Source organism: Trachymyrmex septentrionalis, unplaced genomic scaffold (assembly GCF_001594115.1).
Source record: "Trachymyrmex septentrionalis isolate Tsep2-gDNA-1 unplaced genomic scaffold, Tsep1.0 scaffold101, whole genome shotgun sequence".
Taxonomy (NCBI): domain Eukaryota; kingdom Metazoa; phylum Arthropoda; class Insecta; order Hymenoptera; family Formicidae; genus Trachymyrmex; species Trachymyrmex septentrionalis.
Genome location: NW_017304136.1, coordinates 790,557 through 810,458, shown reverse-complemented (window position 1 = coordinate 810,458; position 19,902 = coordinate 790,557). Strand labels below are relative to the sequence as shown.

General features: G+C 36.7%; 3 protein-coding genes across 9 annotated transcripts in view; all 3 read right to left on the bottom strand.

The window, feature by feature from the left end:
- Positions 1-8,713, bottom strand: part of LOC108756710 — a 14,407-nt gene extending 5,694 nt beyond the window's left edge. Inside the window, exons 1-4 of one of the 6 annotated variants that reach the window (XM_018500734.1) lie at positions 8,609-8,707; positions 6,758-7,866; positions 957-1,338; positions 568-820 (exon numbers count right to left, since the gene is read on the bottom strand). In XM_018500734.1, the coding sequence (XP_018356236.1) occupies positions 568-820; positions 957-1,338; positions 6,758-6,801 (679 nt within the window). In that variant the 5' untranslated portion in view covers positions 6,802-7,866; positions 8,609-8,707. Of the gene's footprint in view, positions 1-567; positions 821-956; positions 1,339-2,090; positions 2,709-6,757 lie in introns of those variants that run through there. The other 5 variants (XM_018500747.1, XM_018500742.1, XM_018500725.1 and 2 more) reach the window with 5 other exon arrangements.
- A 1,561-nt stretch (positions 8,714-10,274) lies between these two features.
- On the bottom strand, positions 10,275-13,878 carry LOC108756744 (DNA repair and recombination protein RAD54-like). The gene is made up of 10 exons (XM_018500770.1): positions 13,730-13,878; positions 13,220-13,429; positions 12,940-13,130; positions 12,618-12,820; positions 12,103-12,542; positions 11,712-11,973; positions 11,429-11,591; positions 10,960-11,365; positions 10,657-10,820; positions 10,275-10,575 (listed from the first exon to the last, which is right to left on the bottom strand). The coding sequence occupies exons 1-10, from the start codon at positions 13,730-13,732 to the stop codon at positions 10,383-10,385; spliced, it is 2,235 nt and encodes a 744-aa protein (XP_018356272.1). The 5' UTR covers positions 13,733-13,878; the 3' UTR covers positions 10,275-10,382.
- A 902-nt stretch (positions 13,879-14,780) lies between these two features.
- LOC108756615 (V-type proton ATPase subunit B) overlaps positions 14,781-19,902 on the bottom strand; it is a 17,467-nt gene continuing 12,345 nt past the window's right edge. Inside the window, exons 1-4 of one of the 2 annotated variants that reach the window (XM_018500564.1) lie at positions 18,138-18,225; positions 16,827-17,293; positions 15,986-16,651; positions 14,781-15,820 (exon numbers count right to left, since the gene is read on the bottom strand). In XM_018500564.1, the coding sequence (XP_018356066.1) occupies positions 15,554-15,820; positions 15,986-16,651; positions 16,827-17,293; positions 18,138-18,225 (1,488 nt within the window). In that variant the 3' untranslated portion in view covers positions 14,781-15,553. Of the gene's footprint in view, positions 15,821-15,985; positions 16,652-16,826; positions 17,294-18,137; positions 18,283-19,902 lie in introns of those variants that run through there. The other variant, XM_018500555.1, reaches the window with a different exon arrangement.

Sequence of the window (19,902 nt, the reverse complement as noted above, 5' to 3'; positions counted from 1 at the left end):
TATATAATATTAAGAATCTTTATTTTAGACCACACATATAAGAAACACAATCAACACTAAAAATTAAAATGCCTATAATGGCCGAAGCTAGATCTTCATTGCTTAAATAATTTAATTTTGAGTTACTATATATACCATATATGTACTTGCATATATACCATATTGTAGTCTTTCAAATTGCGCGCCGAATTGTTTTTCCAGACTATAAACGCAATTAAACTACTCTAGTAATCGCGAATTAAATTGACAAGCAATTTTAATAATTTGATGCTACAATCAGGAGGAAAATTATTAAAATTGCTTATCACAATTTAATTCGCGATTACTAGAATAGTTTAACTGCGTTTATAGTCTGGAAAAACAATTTAGCGCGCAGTTCGAAAGACTACAATATGGTGTATATGTATGGTACATATATAGTATACATATATATATAATTTAAGATTGAATTATTTAAGCAATGAAGATCCAGCTTCGACCGTTATACATTTTAATTTCTAGTATTGTATATATAATATTTTAATTATGTCATCGCAATATTAAGAGAAATAAAAATTATATCTCCACCTCCACCTCCTCCTCCTCCTCCTCCTCCTCCACCTCCTCCACGTCCAGTACCGCGTTTGCTGTCATTTTCTCTATGTCGATTTATATTGGGTCTTTCCTCATAATCCGAATTGTTGTCAAAACTTTCATGCTCATTCGTGCGCCTGGGAGAATTATTTTCTTGAGACTCCTTCCTGATGGGCGAAGCTCCCCGTACAAACAGCATTTCGTCTTCATCCTCAATCGTGTTTTCATCATCGCTCAATTTTCGTTTCTGTATCAAACAAAATCATAAAAATTAAATCATAAAACGAAGACAACTTATGGTTTTCAAAAGCACACTTAATACAGAAAAAATAATATTTAGTGCATCTATATAAATGAAATCTGTGATTGTGAATTTTACATACCTTCTGATCTTTACCACGATCCTCTTCCCTCTCATCGCGCATTCTTTTCCTAACTTTATTTCTGTTGTTTTTACTTTTTGGCTTGGATTCTTGATTCTTTCCTCCATCTTCTTCCATCGCAGCTTTAATAGCTTTATCGACATCTCCAGCCCAGTCTTCATTCAGTTTGTATTTCAAAAATCGGTCATGCTTACTAGCTGCTTGTGCAGCTTGCGATTTTTTGTTCTTGTTGAACTTTGCATCAAAATTCTTATTTTTTGCAGTATCTGGCTTTGGTGTTGGCTTGGCAACCTCCACTGGTGCATCAATTGTTGCACAGATAATTGGTTCATCATCTTCGTCTGATGGAATTTCTCCATCTTCTAAATCGTTATCGTTGTTGCTACACATTAAAAACAAAAAGAATATTATGAGAATTATGTAAAAGATCTGCAACACAGATACTTCGTAAGTTACCCTCGAAATTCGTAAATTACTCTTCAAGTATTATTTAACGTCTAGTAATAATTGTTTTACTTCTTATGTACTTACTTCATATTTGTTTAGATAACTATTTATATATAACAGGTTTTTTAATTCAATACATGAAGAGTAATAAATTATGTATAATTAATAGTGTTATAAACTCCTTGATTAAAACAAGATGTCCTAATTCAATAGTTGCAACGATGACAATTGCAGAGTTTCTATTTTTACCGTTTCTGAAGATATTATCTTTTGTTGTATAATAAAATAATGGAATATATATGTAAAACGACAAATTACTTTACTATATGTGCTCTGCAATATATGTATACGACACAATTGTGACTTTCCTTCGTGTACGAAATTATTCGTATATAACGTATATACAAAATTTTTAATAGGATAAAATATACATTTTCATTTTCATTTTCATTCGTTATCGTTCATGCATTACTATTTATACGAGACCAAGATGAGCAAGATCTGATGATGTTTGTTTCTCAGAATATATTTCGATGTGTACATTGAAACACATTGACGAAAACGCATTTCTCGATCATTCCGAAAATTAATCGGCATGACAGATCGCACACGAACATTTCTCAACGGAAATGACTCTGTGCTCATAAATTTCTACAAGAAAGCGCAGCTTTCGATTTATGTTATCACCTCATCGCAAATCATAATAGCCTTTCTCGGAATATATCACGAGTGTATGGTGATGGTGATGGTGGTGACGATGGTGATGGTGGTGGTGGTGATTGTTGGTAGCGTGTGCGTGCGTTTCGTTCGTGCGTGCGTGCGTGCGTGCCTGCGTGCGCCGCGGCGAGCTAAAAATGACGCCGAGGCGAATTCATGAAGACGGACTCGCGATTGTCGCCAAGGTCAAATTAATAGCGCAAGCAGTCATTGAACAGGTCGACAGACTATATACGTAGCGCGGAGGAGACACTCTCCCGTGGGGGGGAAAATCCGGATTGCACAGGCTGTAACGTGGCGGCGCCGTAGCTAGTCAGCTACTGGCCGTGCCGAAAACATCGATTCTTACTGCGTAGAGAAAAGGAGAACGCCAAGAGAAGGGGACGGCGTTGTGGCGCGAAACATAGGTTGCACACTCGGATGACGTAGAGACCGATCGATGGACGAGATCCGGCGAGAAAACGAGCAGGTGCGCCTGCGGCTACCAAAAGACGTTGGCTGAGAATCACGGTTCTGCGTAAACACGCACATATGCGCTCTAATCGTCTAGATAGGTACATGAAAGGAGAAACGAAATAATTCGATATGTATGAATTTAATTTTCGCGGCAATTTTCGATCAATATTGTTCGCTAATAAGAGATAACGATTGTTTTTTTTTTTTTTTCCACAAGAGCACACCATGAATCATTATATCCTTGTTTGCCAATGTCGAATAAAGAAATGATGAAATGATTCACTGTGCTATCTGTGCCTCTTGTTCAATCGCGCTAGTTTAGCAAATTGCCTTTAGCAGAAAGAACAGCTTTGAAATTTTTGTAAAATTTTTTAACATGATTGGTTTATATAATACATTTAGATCCGGTGAGGAACTAAAGGTAAGACCAATTAAAGATTTTTACAACAATTGTAAAATTGCTTTTTCCATTGGCTGCGTTCAGCAGAGAAGAATGAATTAGTGCTTAGTGATTCTTTAATATGATTAATTCTTGCCTTTAGTTCTTCTTCACTGGAAGAATCTTATCTAAGCATAGGAATCATTTTATATTAAATAATCACTAAGCGCTAACTGATTAGTTTCCTATGCTAACTGCAGCCATTGCTTTATCTTTTCGCCTTTGGTATAAGAATCTGAAGGAGACTTCGATATGTTTGGTTTTCTATTACGAAAAAATTCTTAAAATCTTATACCCTTTAGGGTGTTTTCCATTTAGTCTTCATCTTTTTCTAGTTCTAAGAATTAGAATTTCGAAACTGAAGTTCGGAAATAGACATTGCAGATCGACTGGGTAGAAAACGCACCCTATAGGGCTGCGTCAGAAATTTCACTTGGATACACTTAGGTATCATTTTATCCTTGTTTAACATTCGATGAGCAAGGATAAATGACATTTGAGCACTCGATTGAAACTTCTGAACATTCTGAACGCGGCCCAAAGAATAATAGGAGTTTTTGAAATATCGTTTATCCAGATACCGTGAACGCTAAGGTCAGGTTATCTTCTTAAGAATTAATTAAGAAAAGGATAACATAACTGTTGCGTTCACTATATCACTGAATTCACGTTATTGCAAAAACTCCTTAATAACTCGACAAGATACATGCATAAATAAAAATATTCTTTCACGTTTTTACTGTAGAGAAAAGGTTACTTAATTGACTCTGCGAAGGAAAAAAAACAATTTGCTATAAATACTAGCGAGAAAATGAACACGCGTTCCTCGAAATATCATAAAGAACGCGCAGCGGCGGAAAAGAATCCGCTGCTCGAATTTGGGATAATCCGAAAAATACACGAAAATGTTTATAAATAGTCCATGACTTGCGGTTATCAATTGACACAAGGTCTTTTCCGCATGTCTTCCGAAGGTCGGACTCATCGGGGATTCCATCGTCTCCCGACATCCATTTTTCAAGCCCATTTCTACCAATGTATATAAATTTAATTTTGTGTATATAAGTTTTTTTTTAATCTTGATTTAGCTTACTTTTTATTTTTCTCTACAGTTGTAAGAATTTGAAAAAAGACATAAAGAGTAAATAAAACCGAGATTAAAGTTATTCTACATTGGTAGAAATGCGACATTGAATCCGCTCCCACTTTTAAAAATCTATTCCATCGATCGATTACCAAATTAATGTACAGGTCGTCGCGAGGGAGCGCGATTGCCAAACGGAAATAAAAGATTGGAGTTACCTTACCGCTTTCATCGGGGTTATCATCAATTCATCATCATTATCATCTGCATTATCATCAGATCATTATTGTGTCATCATGATCATCATTATCATTATGACTAATCGTCATAATCATATAGTTATAGTGACGTAACATCGAAGGAACCACCACATTCTAAACATTGTCGTCGTTGCAATATTGTTGATTTAAGGGTGACATTAAAGCGGACGATGCCAAAGGAGATATTACGCCCAAAAGGTCTTCGCGTGTCGATTCTCGTTCATTGAAGAGTTTCTCTGTGTTTCTATCTCTTTCTGCCTGCTGAGCGTTGCGTGTGTACTTGCGTATGTGCGTGTCTCGTGTGTTAAGAGGGTAAAAATTAGAGGTCTTTGGACGAGCGTTCGATTGTTCTGGCTTGGAAGAGTATGTGTATGGAGTGACTCGGATCTATCGCTCTTCATTAGTGAATTCTGATATGACCTTTTCTATAGAACGAACAAGGCCTTTCTTTCTTCAATTTTGCGCAATTGATCCCTTGCTCAATTGACGTTGATCAAATTAATTTCGGACGCCTTGTAAAACAATGAAGCGGAATTCGTTTGAAATAAAGATCGCTCGTGTAATAACGGAAAGGATGGTTTTGCAGAAAATATCTAAAAATTTAGCTAGATCCGAAAGTATAATTTTATTGGACCATCAAAATAATTATGTAGGTAAACTGATTGCTAGAATACCAAAACTTTTTGCAGCATTGCTCACCATGCTTGTGAGTTTCCTACGTAATTATTTCGTTGACAGTTTCTTTCCTACAACATTATTTTCAGATTTGTATCTAGCTAAATTTTTAGATACTCGGGCAAAATCGTTCTTTTTATGAAACTCTAATCATTAATTTATAAAACGCGTCTTTGAACCAAATTATCTTTTACTGCTTTGCGTAAAAGACTTGGTTTAATCAGAAAAATTATAGAAATTTCATCAAAACCTAAAATGCGACGCATCCGAGACACCTGATATATATATCGTAGGAGGAAAAATTAATTAAGGTTTCTCTGTATTCATTTCATCCTACTTATACCGTCGTTGTATGCGCGAGTGTAATCGATCATTTGAAAGAGGAAAGAAAAAGCTGAAGAATCTAAGCGGTCGACCGGAAGTGACCCGGAATCGATCGAACTATAATTTCGAAGCGTTTACCGTCTCAATTTCAATTTGTGCTCATTTCTATTTATGTGGATTAACTTTAATCTCGATTCAACTTATTCTGAACTATTTTCTAATTCTTACAATTAAAAAAAAGATAAAGAGTTAATTGAACTGAAATTAAAATTTAACTATATTAGTAGAAACGAGCATTATTCGCGAATTTCAAGTAGTTCTAACTCTCTTATTCATCAGTTTCGTATTAATTAAATCATTTCTACTACGAAAAATTGTGCGCATTTACTTGCCGATCGAAGATTTAGGATATTTATCCTATTTTGCATTGATAAATTGCCGCGCATTCACGGATCTGAATAAGTCAAAATATTCTGCGTTTTATAATCGCCGGTTTCTATAAATAAAAACAAGCCGGAGTTGCGACGGAATTCTCCTCTCTCTCTCCCTCTCTCTCGTCAGAACTGCACCCCGACCCAATTCTGAAAATAATCCGCCGGGACACCCGCGGGATCGCAATCGACTATCGAGAATAATCACGGCGTCATTTCGACGAAGATTGCAGGAACGGCCTTGACCCCCTGTCCACCCCGCTTCCTCGCTCGAAATCGATTCGTCACGTCCCAAGAGAGAAAATGGAGCGGACAGAGGCCTTGTTCTTGAAAAGTATCGCATACGAAAATCCTACAGTATACGTTATATTATACTCTCTAAATGTTTTAGAGTGAATTGTCACTCTAAAGAATGAAATCTCACACTTAAAGATTGAAAATTGAGTCAATTCTTTTTCAGGACTGGCTCAATTTTTACTCTACGAGTGAAATTTGACTTCCAAGAATTTAGAGGGTAGATATACTTTTTTCGTATGAAACGCATGTTCAAGAATAGACCTGCAGATGCCGTTCTTCTTTTTCATCGAGAGAAAAGCTATAAGAGAAACGATGCGAAGACATATTTTTACGAAAGAAGAAACGTGAGATGCGTCGAAATCGAACGATAACGTTCTTTTTCCGTCGCGCTCTGGCGGAACGAAAATAGAGGAGAGGGAATGCGTCACTAGGAGGATGATGGAGGGGCGGAAGAATTAAGAGAGATATGTGAATTTGTAGGTAGGTAGGTAGGTAGGTAGGTATGCAAGTATGTGTGTATGTACAGGTGTGCGTGAATGATGATTACAATGTCACTCGCGAGAAATTTTCCTTCGCCTTTGTATGTACGCCCCACATTCGGCGATCGAATTATTAAATGAGAATATCTAGCGCGCGGAAGAGTACGATAGTATATAGTTTAGGTGGCAAACCTTTGGATCAGAGTCTCAGCCGCGGAAACACTCTCTACTGCCATTTTCGCTTTTGGTTCCGCAGATCGAGTCTCGATCTGTGTGTATGCGCTCTCGATGGTACCCCGGAGTGAAGTACCGAATTTCCTATATCAGCACTGCGGCCGTCCGATCGGCCGAGACGGCGGATCATACGATCGATTTGCCCGACCACACTCGACAGGTCTTTGCTCTGACGGAATAATCGCGTCGACCGAATGCTAGCATTTGGGAGAGCTTAATAAGCGCTCCACATATGGAACTGGAAAAGAAACTATTTTGTCTTTCTTTCTCCCTTTCTCCGTCGTATCTCTATCTCTCTCTCTCTCTCTCTCTCTTTTTCTCAAAAACGATATTTTGTGTCACCAGACTTATGCGTTTTCTCTTCTCTTTGCTCTGTCTCTACGGGGGGGTCGCTTAATTTGTTACATTTTCATCTTTCTTTCACAAAAATTCTTTCGCGAATACTATTGACAGGTAACGGACTCGGAAACGTTTAAGAGACAGGCAAGCTTTTCTCAAAAGTCTTTCCTCTTACAAACTGAATAAACGCGCGGATATATTGTGCACTTTTCTCGGCTGGTTTTTTTCTACCCTCGGTCTCCTCCCTTTCTCTCGCCCTCTCGTCGAAGACGGGATACCTTTTCGATCTCCCTTTTCGTTTTTTTTTTTGTTTTTGTTTTCACTAGCGATATTTGTTCGTCCCCTCGCGTGGATTTCTTTTTCTCTCTCGACCAATGTGTCGCGCGTGGAAAATTGGAGTACCGTCAGATCGCACGAGCCTCCTTTTCTCATCGTCGCGAGAACGACGTCATTCTGGCTGACGTGGCATACGGCTGACCCAGCGATCGTTGTGTGCGTCTCTCTCTCTCTCTCTCTCTCTCTCTCTCTCTCTCTCTCTCTCTCTCTCTCTCTCTCTCTCCCGAAGCGATTATCTTTTTACCTACCCACCCTGTCTGCCTGTGGCTTGCTTGCCTGCCTGTTTGCTTGCCTGCCTGCCTGCGTGCCTTGCCCCCCGCCGGCGTCCGTTTTGTGTGTCTGAGTGTGACGTCGTTGCGCGCGCGACGTGCCCGAAACGGAAGTGCGACGCGCTGAAAATGAGAACGCGCTCGCGCGTGCGTACTCGTCGTCGAAAACCCGCTGGAAAACGAGACAAAAAGAAGGCGGAGGAAGGTGGGGGAGAGGGGGGAGGGAGCGGCAGAGGAAGAAGGGGGAAGGGATCGAGAGAAAGAAAAAGAAAGCGGCTCTTTCTCTCGGATACGGAGTTCTTTTTCACCCCCTTCCCCGAAATAAACGATGCTTTCACTTCTGCGATTTTAACCGTACGAAGGCACGAAATTCTCTTTTACGACAATAACGTTGGTTATCTTTCTCTCTCTCCCTCTTTTTTTTCTTTCTTTCTCCAAATAACGACGAACGTTCAGTATCCCGAGAGCGACAGAGATAGGGAGCGACGGAGCTGATTTTTTTTTTTGCAATGCTTCGCGACTCTTGCCGAGAGAATGAAGAACGTACGATACGGGACGAACGAGAACGAAAAATCTCGCAATCTCGGAGTTGGAGAATCCAAAGGTGTCACGGATTCGCGTTGCTCCGACGTCCCGTCGAATCGAGATCGGCGGAGCGACGGTCAAACGCGACAACGACAAACAAAATGTCTCTCTCTCTCTTCGTCTTTCTTTCTCTTTCGTTCGTTCGCGTCTCTGCGTCGCGTTCAGAGATTCGGATCTCTCGGCAAGGGCGTTAAAACAGCATGTGGATATGCAGCGAATAAATGAGTCGCAGGCAAAGACGAAGAGTACGAGATCGGTCGGACAGATGCGTATTATTTACTCTTTCAGCAGTCAGTATAAAAATGTAGCGGTTTATATGACGATGAGCGCAAAACTTCGGAGATCGAAACTAAACATGGCCACATCTGGAACTATTCTGAGCCTCCCAGCCAGACGCTCGTTGCGGAAACCGTCGGATGGCGCGGTGGCGGAACAAGCGAGCAGCGGGCAGCGGGTCAGGAGGGAAAGCGACGCGCGGCTCGGCCAATCACGTGCCGCGTCTGTCGGTCACGTGGTCGCACGCCGCGCACCCGCTCGCTTCCCGCGTCAACAAACCCATCTTCCCCCGTCCATCCCGCCGTACCTCTTTCTCGCGGTCCCCCGTTTCAAGCGACCCAAGCGCGGCCGATCTCTCACCATTACCGCTCACCGCCCATCACCGCCGCGCGAGACAGAATTCCTCAATACCGCTGTCGCTGTGTTGTCCCGCATACGGAACTGCTGCAAAAGGCGTGACGCCTGTCAGATCTACTGCGCGATCTGAAAACATTCGGCCTCGTGAGCGCAGGTGCGTGACTCGGCGTATCTCCCAAGCGCGCAATCACGAGATTCACGAGCCACGCGAAATGAGCATGGAGAATAATAATGAGATTGAATATACATACGTTGTACAAAACCTATTTATCGTTCAAATCATTTTTTTCCAATACTTGCACATGATTATGTTGCGCGTGCATGTTGTTTGTTTATGTATTATGTCATTAAACAAACTATGATTTTGTTTTTGCAATGATTAGTATAAATGCAGCATTATCCCAACGATTAAAAAAAAATTTATTTTTCATTTGATTAGATAAAATGTACATGAAAAGATTATCAGAGAATATAAAACTGATAAGGGGAGAAATATAACAATCAATTGGTTTTACAGAAAAAATGCTGAAACATATAAATTTTGTTTCGGAGGATATTCGTACAATATTATAAATACAACTGTGTACTAATTCATCTCTTTAGGATATCTCAAATTTTAAATGACAATAATAATCAATTTACGGATGCACCGTTTTAAGTTTGTGTTTTTACAATTTTCATTTATTTGAACTTGAATATTTTATATTTGTGGAAATCATAAAAACTAAAAGTTAAAAATTCACAACTTTAGAGAATAATTTATTCCTCAACTTTCAACAGAAAAATTCTTTAAAATTAAAGAATTTCTTTAAAATCTTTAAAATTATTGTGAACATCTTATATTTACTCTTTTATTCACTTTGATAAACATATATGTATTACAAATAAGTATTTACAAAAATATTTTTAATTTTCGTATATAAATGAAATATTTCTTATTAATAACATCTTAAATACTATATTGTGTTTCAAAGTTTATACATTTACATCTGGAAAAAGGTTCATTAAAAATGTATCTCTTATTTTTATCCAAAATTATTTTTTTTTTTACATAAACATAACTAACTTATTTACACAAAATGTAAGGCACATTTATATTGACATAAATTGTATCTGCGTTTTTGCAAAGCATGTTTTGCGCGACCATTTTTACAAAATCAATTGAATTACGAATACAATAAGCGTGTATTTAAAAAAAAAAGATGTATTAAAGTAAAATTCCGGGTTGTTACGTTTTTATTTTCAAGAAAGAAAAACTAACTTTGCTTAAATAAATGTCTTAACAAATTGTCTTAACAAATTGTCTTAACAAGATAATTTGTTACAGTTACAATATTTCTTATCAATGTTTGCAATATCTAACTCTTATAATTATGTAAAATTTCGAAACAAATTACTAACAGATTGTCATTAGACAAGAGTCATTTTACTTGTTCATGTGAACGATGATGGAAAACGAACGAAATACCGCTAGCCCAACATTGTCGTAACGGTATATCTGGCAAATGCCGTGGATTATGTGAGTGTCGCCAGTCGGACAGATCGGAATTGCAATCGGATTGCTCCGAAGGCCCTTTCACCTCGATGCCATTAACACAACGTTTGCATTTGAACCTAAATAAGAATAATAGTATTACTCTTGTTTCAGATATATATGCAAATAATTTTAAAACAATAATTTTGGCGATTTCATACTTTGCATGCGTATCAGAAACAGTATTCTGCTCCAACTTGAATAAATCGCGCAAATCGTTTATGGTGAAATGTCTCGCCACGTCGTCCTCTTGGTCGACCACCGTGGAACTCAATGCTTTTTTATGGGCTTGTCTCTGAAAAATTTTCTCCTCTATCGTTCCAGTCTGGAAGTATAAAACATATTACATCGTTTAATATGTATATTATCGATTTAATTATTTATAAATAAATATACAACTTTTATATTACTAAGAAAATATTTTCATTACTTATTGATAAAAATACTGTTATTCTAATACTAACAGAAAGAAAACGATAAACGAAGCACGGTTTCTTCTGACCATCTCTCCACACTCTGGCCATCGCTTGGTCATCGTTTGCAGGATTCCAATCTGGATCGAACATGACGAGACGATTCGCACCTATAAGATTTAAACCACATCCACCGGCTTTCGAACTGAGCATAAAGATAAAATCATTGCTGCTGTCACTGTTAAAATTGTCGACTACTTTCGCTCTCTTCTTAATCGTCATCGTCCCGTCGAGCCTCACATAATTATAGGAACGTTTATGACAGAGTTTCTCAAACAAATCGAGAGTCTGCGTATAATTGGATACAAGTACTATTTTGTCATTGCTTGTAGTTTTAATAGACGCTAGTAGGCAATCTAAAACCATCAGTTTGCCTGATAATTCTGGCATCAGTTCTCTAAAACAAAAATTTCTCGTTTATCTAGTGATGCGTTTTTTTCAACAAGTAAATTAATCTTACTTTGTAGAATAATTTGATGGTAACAATGATGCAGCTTTTTCGAATCCGTCTGCCTTTTCCTTAATTTTGTCATATATCAAGTCGGGATGATTGCACAGCTTCTTTAAGAGAGTTATGGCTGCTAAAGCAGACAGACTGCCTGTTTTCTTTGGATTATCATTCTCTATATATTAAGAGAATATAAAATATATATATATATATATTTCATACGTTTCATTATATAATACTGGCAAGACATTACTTTTTATTTTAAAGATTGTTATTTAACGAATTAAATTCATACCTTCCATAGATCTTTTTATACTATCGCTTTGTATGAAATTCTTATATAGCTGTGTTTGCAACTCTCCCATCTTTATGCATACCACGAGTTCGTGCTTCAATGGTAAATATTTCGAAAGTAAAGCGCTAGTACGTCTAATCAGACATTTATTAACAATAGATACTAAATCAGCCAAACGTTCTTGAGCGAGTGTACGTTCCGCGTCTGTTGCAGCCGCGTCTTGGCCACGTAATATGGGCGTCTCATATTTTCTTCGAAATTCCTGAAAGAATAATTTCAGTGATATAAATCTATATATCATGTCTATATATCATTAAAATAATAATATGCTAGTATAATATGATAATAGACGATAATTGTCTACCTTATAAATGTGACGATAATTGTTTACCTGTGCAGTTCCCAATAATCCTTGATTAACAAAATGTACGAGGGAAAAATATTCCAAAAGGTCATTTTGTATAGGCGTTCCGCTAAGCAACACTCTTCTTTTAGCTCTCAAACCCATCAAGGATTGATATGTTTGATTTTCAGAATTTTTTAAACGGTGACCTTCATCACACAATACAAGGCCCACTTCATCTTGATGCAGAACGTGTGCATGTAAACGAAACGTTTCATAACTTATAATGAGAATGGGAGTTACGCATCTGCCATAAGTTTTCATGAAACGGATGAGTTGCGTATCAATGTCTGCTTTCTTCCCTCCATCGATAGCAAGAGTATTGACCATATTATTCAACCATTTGTTAATTTCGTTATACCAATTTTTCACCAAAGAGCTAGGCGCGACTATAATTGCTTTCTCTATTAGTGGTTTAGTCTCTGGACCTACACAGAATACAAATATTTTTTGATTATATTATTCCTTCTATTTTCTAATTTTGTCAATTTTAAACATTTTACCCTGCTTCAACAATGTCCATAACAGAGTTATGCATTGCAGTGTTTTACCAAGTCCCATTTCATCTGCCATGATGCAGCCATATGCATTTTCTATACGTTTGCCTGTTACACACTCATACATAAATTTTACACCTTCACGTTGATGCGGTCGTAATACATTGCACAATACAGGATCTACAACTACATGTACAAGTTGCTTACATCTGCAAAAATTATATATATATATATAAAAATTGATCTTAAAATATATGAATATAAACATAAACTGTACTATAAGAAGTATAAAATATATGTATATATTTAGAAATACATTAATACATACGGATCTACTTTCAGTCTATCATGCTCTGATAATTCTGGTGGTGAATAAACAATTAATGCATTGGGTTCGTCGGGATCATGTAATGGCCTACGTGGTCCTGGTAGACGTAATCCAAGAACTCGTCCAGATAATTGGTAACCAGGTATTGGTATTTGAAAAGGTTTACTGAGAAGTTTTCTTACTCTCTCTTCCTAATCCAATATCATATGTTACTTCATTACAGCAATGAAATGAATAAAGGTATAAAACAAAGATTGTAATGGTTTATAAGTAAACTTACGTGCTCGGATACTATTTTTTGCATCGTGCAGATATCATTATCAGAAAGAGGAACAGCTTTGCGTTCCGGTATTTGTATATCTTTGACATTCTTGGTTCTTCTTTTGGACTCTTGTATATAATTTTCAGACTGAGTTAATTCTACAATGTCATGTGGTACATCCAAAAGCAAAGGCCGCTTTCCCCTTTGACTAGGAGCCAATGATCGAATCTTGCGTACATACAAAAAAAAGAGATACATTATATAAGTACAAGATACAAATATATAATCTATTTTATTCTTACTTAACAACTCCATCACGTTATTAAAAAACATGGATTTTGGTTAGACGATTGGATAGACACACTTGGCTTTCTTTCTTTCTTTCATTCTGAATTATTTTATCAATAAAATACAAGTTATAAACATATAACATAGTTCACATAACCCTATTCCCCATTTACTGAACCGAAATTTCCAAAAATAACACGTTAAAGGTAAGAAAAATATAAGTATCCTACAAATTATTACCATCTCACGCGTTCAAGCACTCATTTTATTTGAAAATCAGCTCGCTTACTTCATTATTTATTGCTGATAGAAATAGCGCGAACCGGTAAAGAGATTAAACATCTTTTTCAAATCATTTCAAATTCAATCAATGGGCAAATTCAAGACGGCAAAGCATGCTTGCCGAGCGATTGAATATGATTGGTTGGATCTATAAGTAACAACCAATTATGTTCGTTTGTTCGACGAGCACGTTAACCGCTTTGTCAACTTGAACGCGACCAATCTGATAATTCTAGCCATAGATTTTCGCCGATTAACTATCCGGACAGCCAATCAGCGTTTTCAAAAAATAATGTGCTGCGACATAATACACATGTTCCATCTTTCATCGTAGTTAAAGCGGCAGATTTAAATCTAAAGAAATTAAAATTTATCTGTCCTCGTTATTAATTTAGATAGTTTTTTAAATTTATTTAACAGATAGAAGGACTCTTCATTTATAAAATAAATAACAATAAATAAAGGACAAAGTAAAAGTCAAAAACATTTTTTAAATTGTCACACAATTAAAAAGAATAAATCACAAATAAAAGTAAAATTGAAAAAAAAATAAAAAACTTAGTTTAAATTCAAATTTAATTTTGTATAGCGATTTTTGTGATAAGTTAATGTCTAAAGAGGGCTCAATCCGGTAGCCGAAACTTGTAACGTTTTATATTTGAATTTAAATTAAATTTTTTATTATTTTTTTCAATTTTACTTTTCATTATTTTTAATTTATTCTTTTTAATTGTGTGACAATTTAAAAAATGTGTTTGACTCTTACTTTGCCCTTTATTTATTGTTATTTATTTTTTAATTTAGATAATTTTTTCGATTTTAATCGATATTTAATAATATTAAACGAGAATTGTAGCTATTGTTAAACAAAGATGCTTTCTCAATCTGTACACTTTTCTTTTAATCTGAACACTGCCAAAATTTATGAATTTAACAAAAACGATGTTCACTAATTACGAATGTATAAATAAGGAAATTTAATATTGGTATAAAAAAATTAAATAAACGGTTTTAAAGACAACAATTCTCCTTTAATTCTCTATTTCTAACATATACAGGTCTGTCTTTTACAAGACAATACACGACGATATTTCGCTCAAAACATTCTCTAGAGATAACTGTACATATTGTGTTAAACATCTTTCCTTCAGATTGATTCAAACGCAAAGAATCTTATACATGTGAATTTCGTTGTGGAATGTTGGGAATGCACAAATACAATGTAATCAAGGATTCCTCTATGCTTTTCGTCTACGTTAATACTGTAAGATATATTACACTTTACAATAATTGCTTGGCGTGAGTGAGCAGTAGCTCTAAAGCAAAATACATCCTCAAATATTGAAACAATATTATATTCAGAGTTTATAATATAATAGATTCCAGAGATAACATATCAGAGATAACCTTGGATCTGCAACTTGCAACTTTCACATGCAAGCTCATAAATTGTTTGTAATTTTTCTTTACTTTATATATTAATATCATTACTATCCATTTTACACTCTCATTGCACAACATCAAAAACGATATACGATCCTGTAAGCTTGTAACGTTAATATTTTTTAATCTGCAACAAAGGCGCGTTACTCCTTCCTTTTTTCCTTTATTATCTGATAACGTATATACCATTTTACTATTCTCTTTAATCATTCTCTTATCACGTTACATCGATCTTTTTTGCAGATACAGGAGTGTTTTAATGTCGAAGAGAAGATAAATCGGACGTACGCGCAATTCCATTAAAATAAGCTTACGCTTAAGGCGAAAGAAATAAAACGATTAATGTCGGGAATCTCTCGGATAGAATTCCGCGAGGGTACTGGCTGGGATTCGCTTAAGCATCTCCTTAGGGAAGATTCGCAAAAGCTGCCAGCCAATGTCCAATGATTCAAAGACCGTGCGATTTTCGTAGCTGCCTTGCGAGATAAAGTTTTTCTCAAACTTCGATAGGAATTCCAAGTATAACAGATCATCTGGCGTCAACGCCTCTTCTCCGACGACGGCTTTCATCGCCTGGACGTCTTTTCCAATAGCGTAACACGCATACTGAAAGATAAATATATCTTTTATAATTATAAAAAAACAGGTACATTACGAACAGGTATTTTTAGAATAGTTATAGAAAAGAGAACTGTGAAAAAGTATATTATCATTTTATTTCATATATTAAAAACATTCTTATAACTTTTTTCGTAATTTACATCAACTCACCAATTGATTGGACACATCGGAGTGATCCTTTCGTGTCATACCCTCGCCAATGGCGGATTTCATAAGACGCGACAAAGACGGCAACACATTCACGGGTGGATAGATCTGCCTATTGTACAGCTGACGATCGACGTAGATTTGGCCCTCAGTGATATATCCGGTAAGATCGGGAATTGGGTGAGTGATATCATCGTTCGGCATAGTAAGAATTGGGATTTGCGTGATGGAGCCATTGCGTCCCTCCACACGGCCGGCACGCTCGTAGATCGTGGCGAGATCGGTGTACATATAGCCAGGGAAACCACGTCTACCTGGTACCTCTTCACGAGCGGCTGAGACCTCACGCAACGCCTCAGCATATGAGGACATATCCGTGAGAATAACTAGCACATGTTTCTCACATTGATACGCCAGAAATTCGGCCGCCGTTAGGGCAAGACGAGGCGTGATGATTCTCTCGATCGTCGGATCGTTGGCCAGATTCAAAAACAGGCACACATTCTCCATAGAGCCATTCTCTTCGAAGTCCTGTTTGAAAAAACGTGCAGTCTCCATATTGACACCCATAGCTGCGAACACGATGGCAAAGTTGTCCTCATGAGAATCGAGAACTGATTTACCAGGCAATTTTACAAGACCTGCTTGACGACAGATTTGCGCGGCAATCTGTAAAGTAAGAATTGGAGGGTGAAATCTTTTGGTTTTAGAATGCCAAACTTTGTATCACAAAAAATTTAATTCAATTTTAGGAAATGTATATGTCCTATAGATATACATATCCCATAGGAGATGTACATATATATCCTTCTGCGAATTAAAAGCAAGCAACAAAAAGATATACTTCGTTATGCGGCAGACCAGCAGCGGAGAAGATGGGAATCTTTTGGCCACGAGCAATAGAGTTCATAACGTCAATGGCTGATATTCCAGTTTGAATCATTTCCTCTGGGTAGATACGAGACCACGGATTAATAGGCTGTCCTTGAATGTCCAAATAATCCTCTGCAAGGATAGGTGGTCCCTTATCAATCGGTTTTCCCGAGCCATTGAAAACACGGCCCAACATATCCTCGGACACCGGGGTTCGCAGAATGTCACCAGTGAATTCACAGTGAGTGTTCTTTGCATCAATGCCAGATGTACCCTCGAAAACTTGGACCACCGCTTTGGAGCCAGAGACCTCCAAAACTTGACCGGAACGTAGGGAGCCATCAGCGAGCTTCAATTGTACAATTTCAGCAAACTTTGGAAATTTTACTTCATCCAATATCACTAATGGACCATTTACTCCAGATACTGTTTTATAAGCTAAAAGAAAAAAACAATTATTGTTAACTTTATATTTATCTTAGACATATAAAATTGAGGTATAAATTTATATAAAAGCAATACATAAAAATGTACATATGGCAATAAACATCTTTTATTATATTAATAAACTAAACCTTTTCCAAAAATAATTCTAAGAATATAATTCTATTTACATCCTTCTCCATTAAAAAGCCTTTATTAATTCATAATTGTCAAAACTATTTTAAACATATTGCATAATATCCACATATTGTTCAATATTTGTTCAGCGTTTATATTTCCTTCAAACTGTATTATATCATAATTTCCCGAATACTGTCAGTACTAATGAGGTTACGCCCATAGGTGAAAATATCACGGGAATATTTAAGTACCTTTCATTTAAGGAAAACAACATTTCGGAAAATTATTTTCTTATGCCCAAAGATAAAAAAATTCTCTTCAGACCATTCTAGACTTTTTAAAAATACTTAAAAGGAGCAATCAAAAATACGTGGCCACGACGGCCACTTAAGCAAAACACGAGTTGTCGCTCGTGGTCACATGATGCTGGCAGCTCGAGGGAACTTCGAGAACGATAAAACCCGTGAGTCCCGCGTCTTCGGGAAATTGTCTCTCCACCCCTCTCCCCCTTGTAGGTTCGCAAACCCGTGGGAGGACGAAGGCAATCTCATCCCTCAGGGCTGCGCGTGAAAAATTGTCGAAAAAAGATGCAGACAGAATTTCAAGTCAGATCAGCTGACTCCACGTTGGGGAATCGATCAGATGCTACGCCCAATCGCGGATGCCCTACGTATCGGAGCGTCTCCATCTCGTCATCATCGACGTGGACGCTACTTACTGAGACGAGGCTGCGCGACGAAATCCCGGGACACGGCGAGCACGTGCTCCTTATTCGCCTGATGATTGCTGATGGTCTTGGAATACATCTTGGGGGAGACTTCTTCTCAAAACGTTTCACACTCGCGCGTTATCCGCCACTGTGTCTCACTCTGATGTCTCTGATCCAACGAGCAGAAGATACTGCTTTGCTACTGCTTGGCTGCGTCGACGGAGAGAGATAGATAGATAGATAGAGAGAGAGAGAGAGAGAGAGAGAGAGAGAGAGAGACGAATTGATGCGACTGCAGAAGGGGAAAAGAAAGAAAATGGATAAATATACTGAAATTGCGAAAGGAGACCTCGAAAGTGACTTTTTCGGATCTTGTGTCTTAGAATAAATCGTGTTCCTTGGAATAAATCGTGAAAGACAACATAAATATATGCTTGGAAAGAAAGAAAGAATAATAGTAGCGGAGGTGGGAGAGACGAGAAAAGGATGGAAGACAAGGCACGTGCAATCACGTGGCTCGGACTAGGTGAATCGTTAAACGTTCTCTTTGAATCAAATTCAGGGAAAAGTCAATATTTGATATGAAGGAAAGGTATGGGAAATTAAGAGAGACATCAATGTAATTATTCGTAAGATCCATGAATGAAGGTATCCATATGATTCCTTGACGTTTTTCCCATTCTCATTGTCGATTGATGACGAAAAATGGCGGTTTCTTCAATGCGCGGTGATGATTGCGTGTCTGCATCGTAATCGCATCGCGGTACCGGCGATTTATCACCCGAGTATGTATTTTGAACTACAATTGAGGTAACGATCAGTTTCTACTATTCTATTCTAAAAAAATAGTTTTCATAATAATATAAATTATATATACAATATAAAATTATTTTTATTTCTTTATATATTTATATCTATCAAAATAAATTAATTTCATTTGACGATTAGCTACTTTTGTATCATTCCATACAAATTACAAACGATAAAACATTATAAATAATTCTCAGATTGCAATTGTACAGTTTATAAAACAATCTATTGCTCTCGCAAGATGCAAAAATTTCTGTAAAATTTCCAATTTAGAAAATACGCATTTGAATGCATGGTGGAAGACAGTTGACAAAGCATTTAGCTTGCTTACCGAGCAAATAAACATGATTGGTAATGTAATTTGCTTACACAAATTTAATGAAAGTTTTGAAGTTAAAGTTTCTATTTTTTCTTCAGGCAGTATTGTCGCAGTATTAATTGTGGTATTGTTGTAGATTCATCGTTCATCTGAGAAAGTTACAGACAGTAATAGAACAAATTATTAAGAGGGGTTTCACCTTTGCCGGCCGTAAAATTAGTTTAGTTTTATGAATTTTTTAAAGAAAATTCATTATATACAAAACAATACGGGATTTTGCATAAAATTATGTTATGCTTAAGCAATAAAAAAAATATTTTTTAATTAGATGAATATGCATTTTAATGTCTCCAAATGGCAATTGAATTAGAGGTCTGCAAAACACGTCTCCATGACGGAAGTAATATTGACTCTGCAAACCATCTGAAATCAAAATTTTTTTCATTTTTATTAACTGTATGAGTGTCATTATGGCATGAACTAAAATAATGTCAATTACTTGAAATTTGTAAAAATGGTGGCATTAAAAAAAAAATTAATATTTTTTCCTAAAAAATTTGTTACTTTTTTGTGAATAATAAATCGAATGTTTGTTGTAAAATCATGATTATAGTTCGTGCCATGCGCAAAAGTATTAGAATCAAA

Coding starts and splice junctions, on each gene's coding strand:
- LOC108756744 (XM_018500770.1), bottom strand. Junction 12,543..12,617: donor ATGGACATTGTTGAAGCAGG/GTAAAATGTTTA, acceptor TATTCTGTGTAG/GTCCAGAGACTAAACCACTA. Junction 10,576..10,656: donor GTTTCTGATACGCATGCAAA/GTATGAAATCGC, acceptor ATTCTTATTTAG/GTTCAAATGCAAACGTTGTG.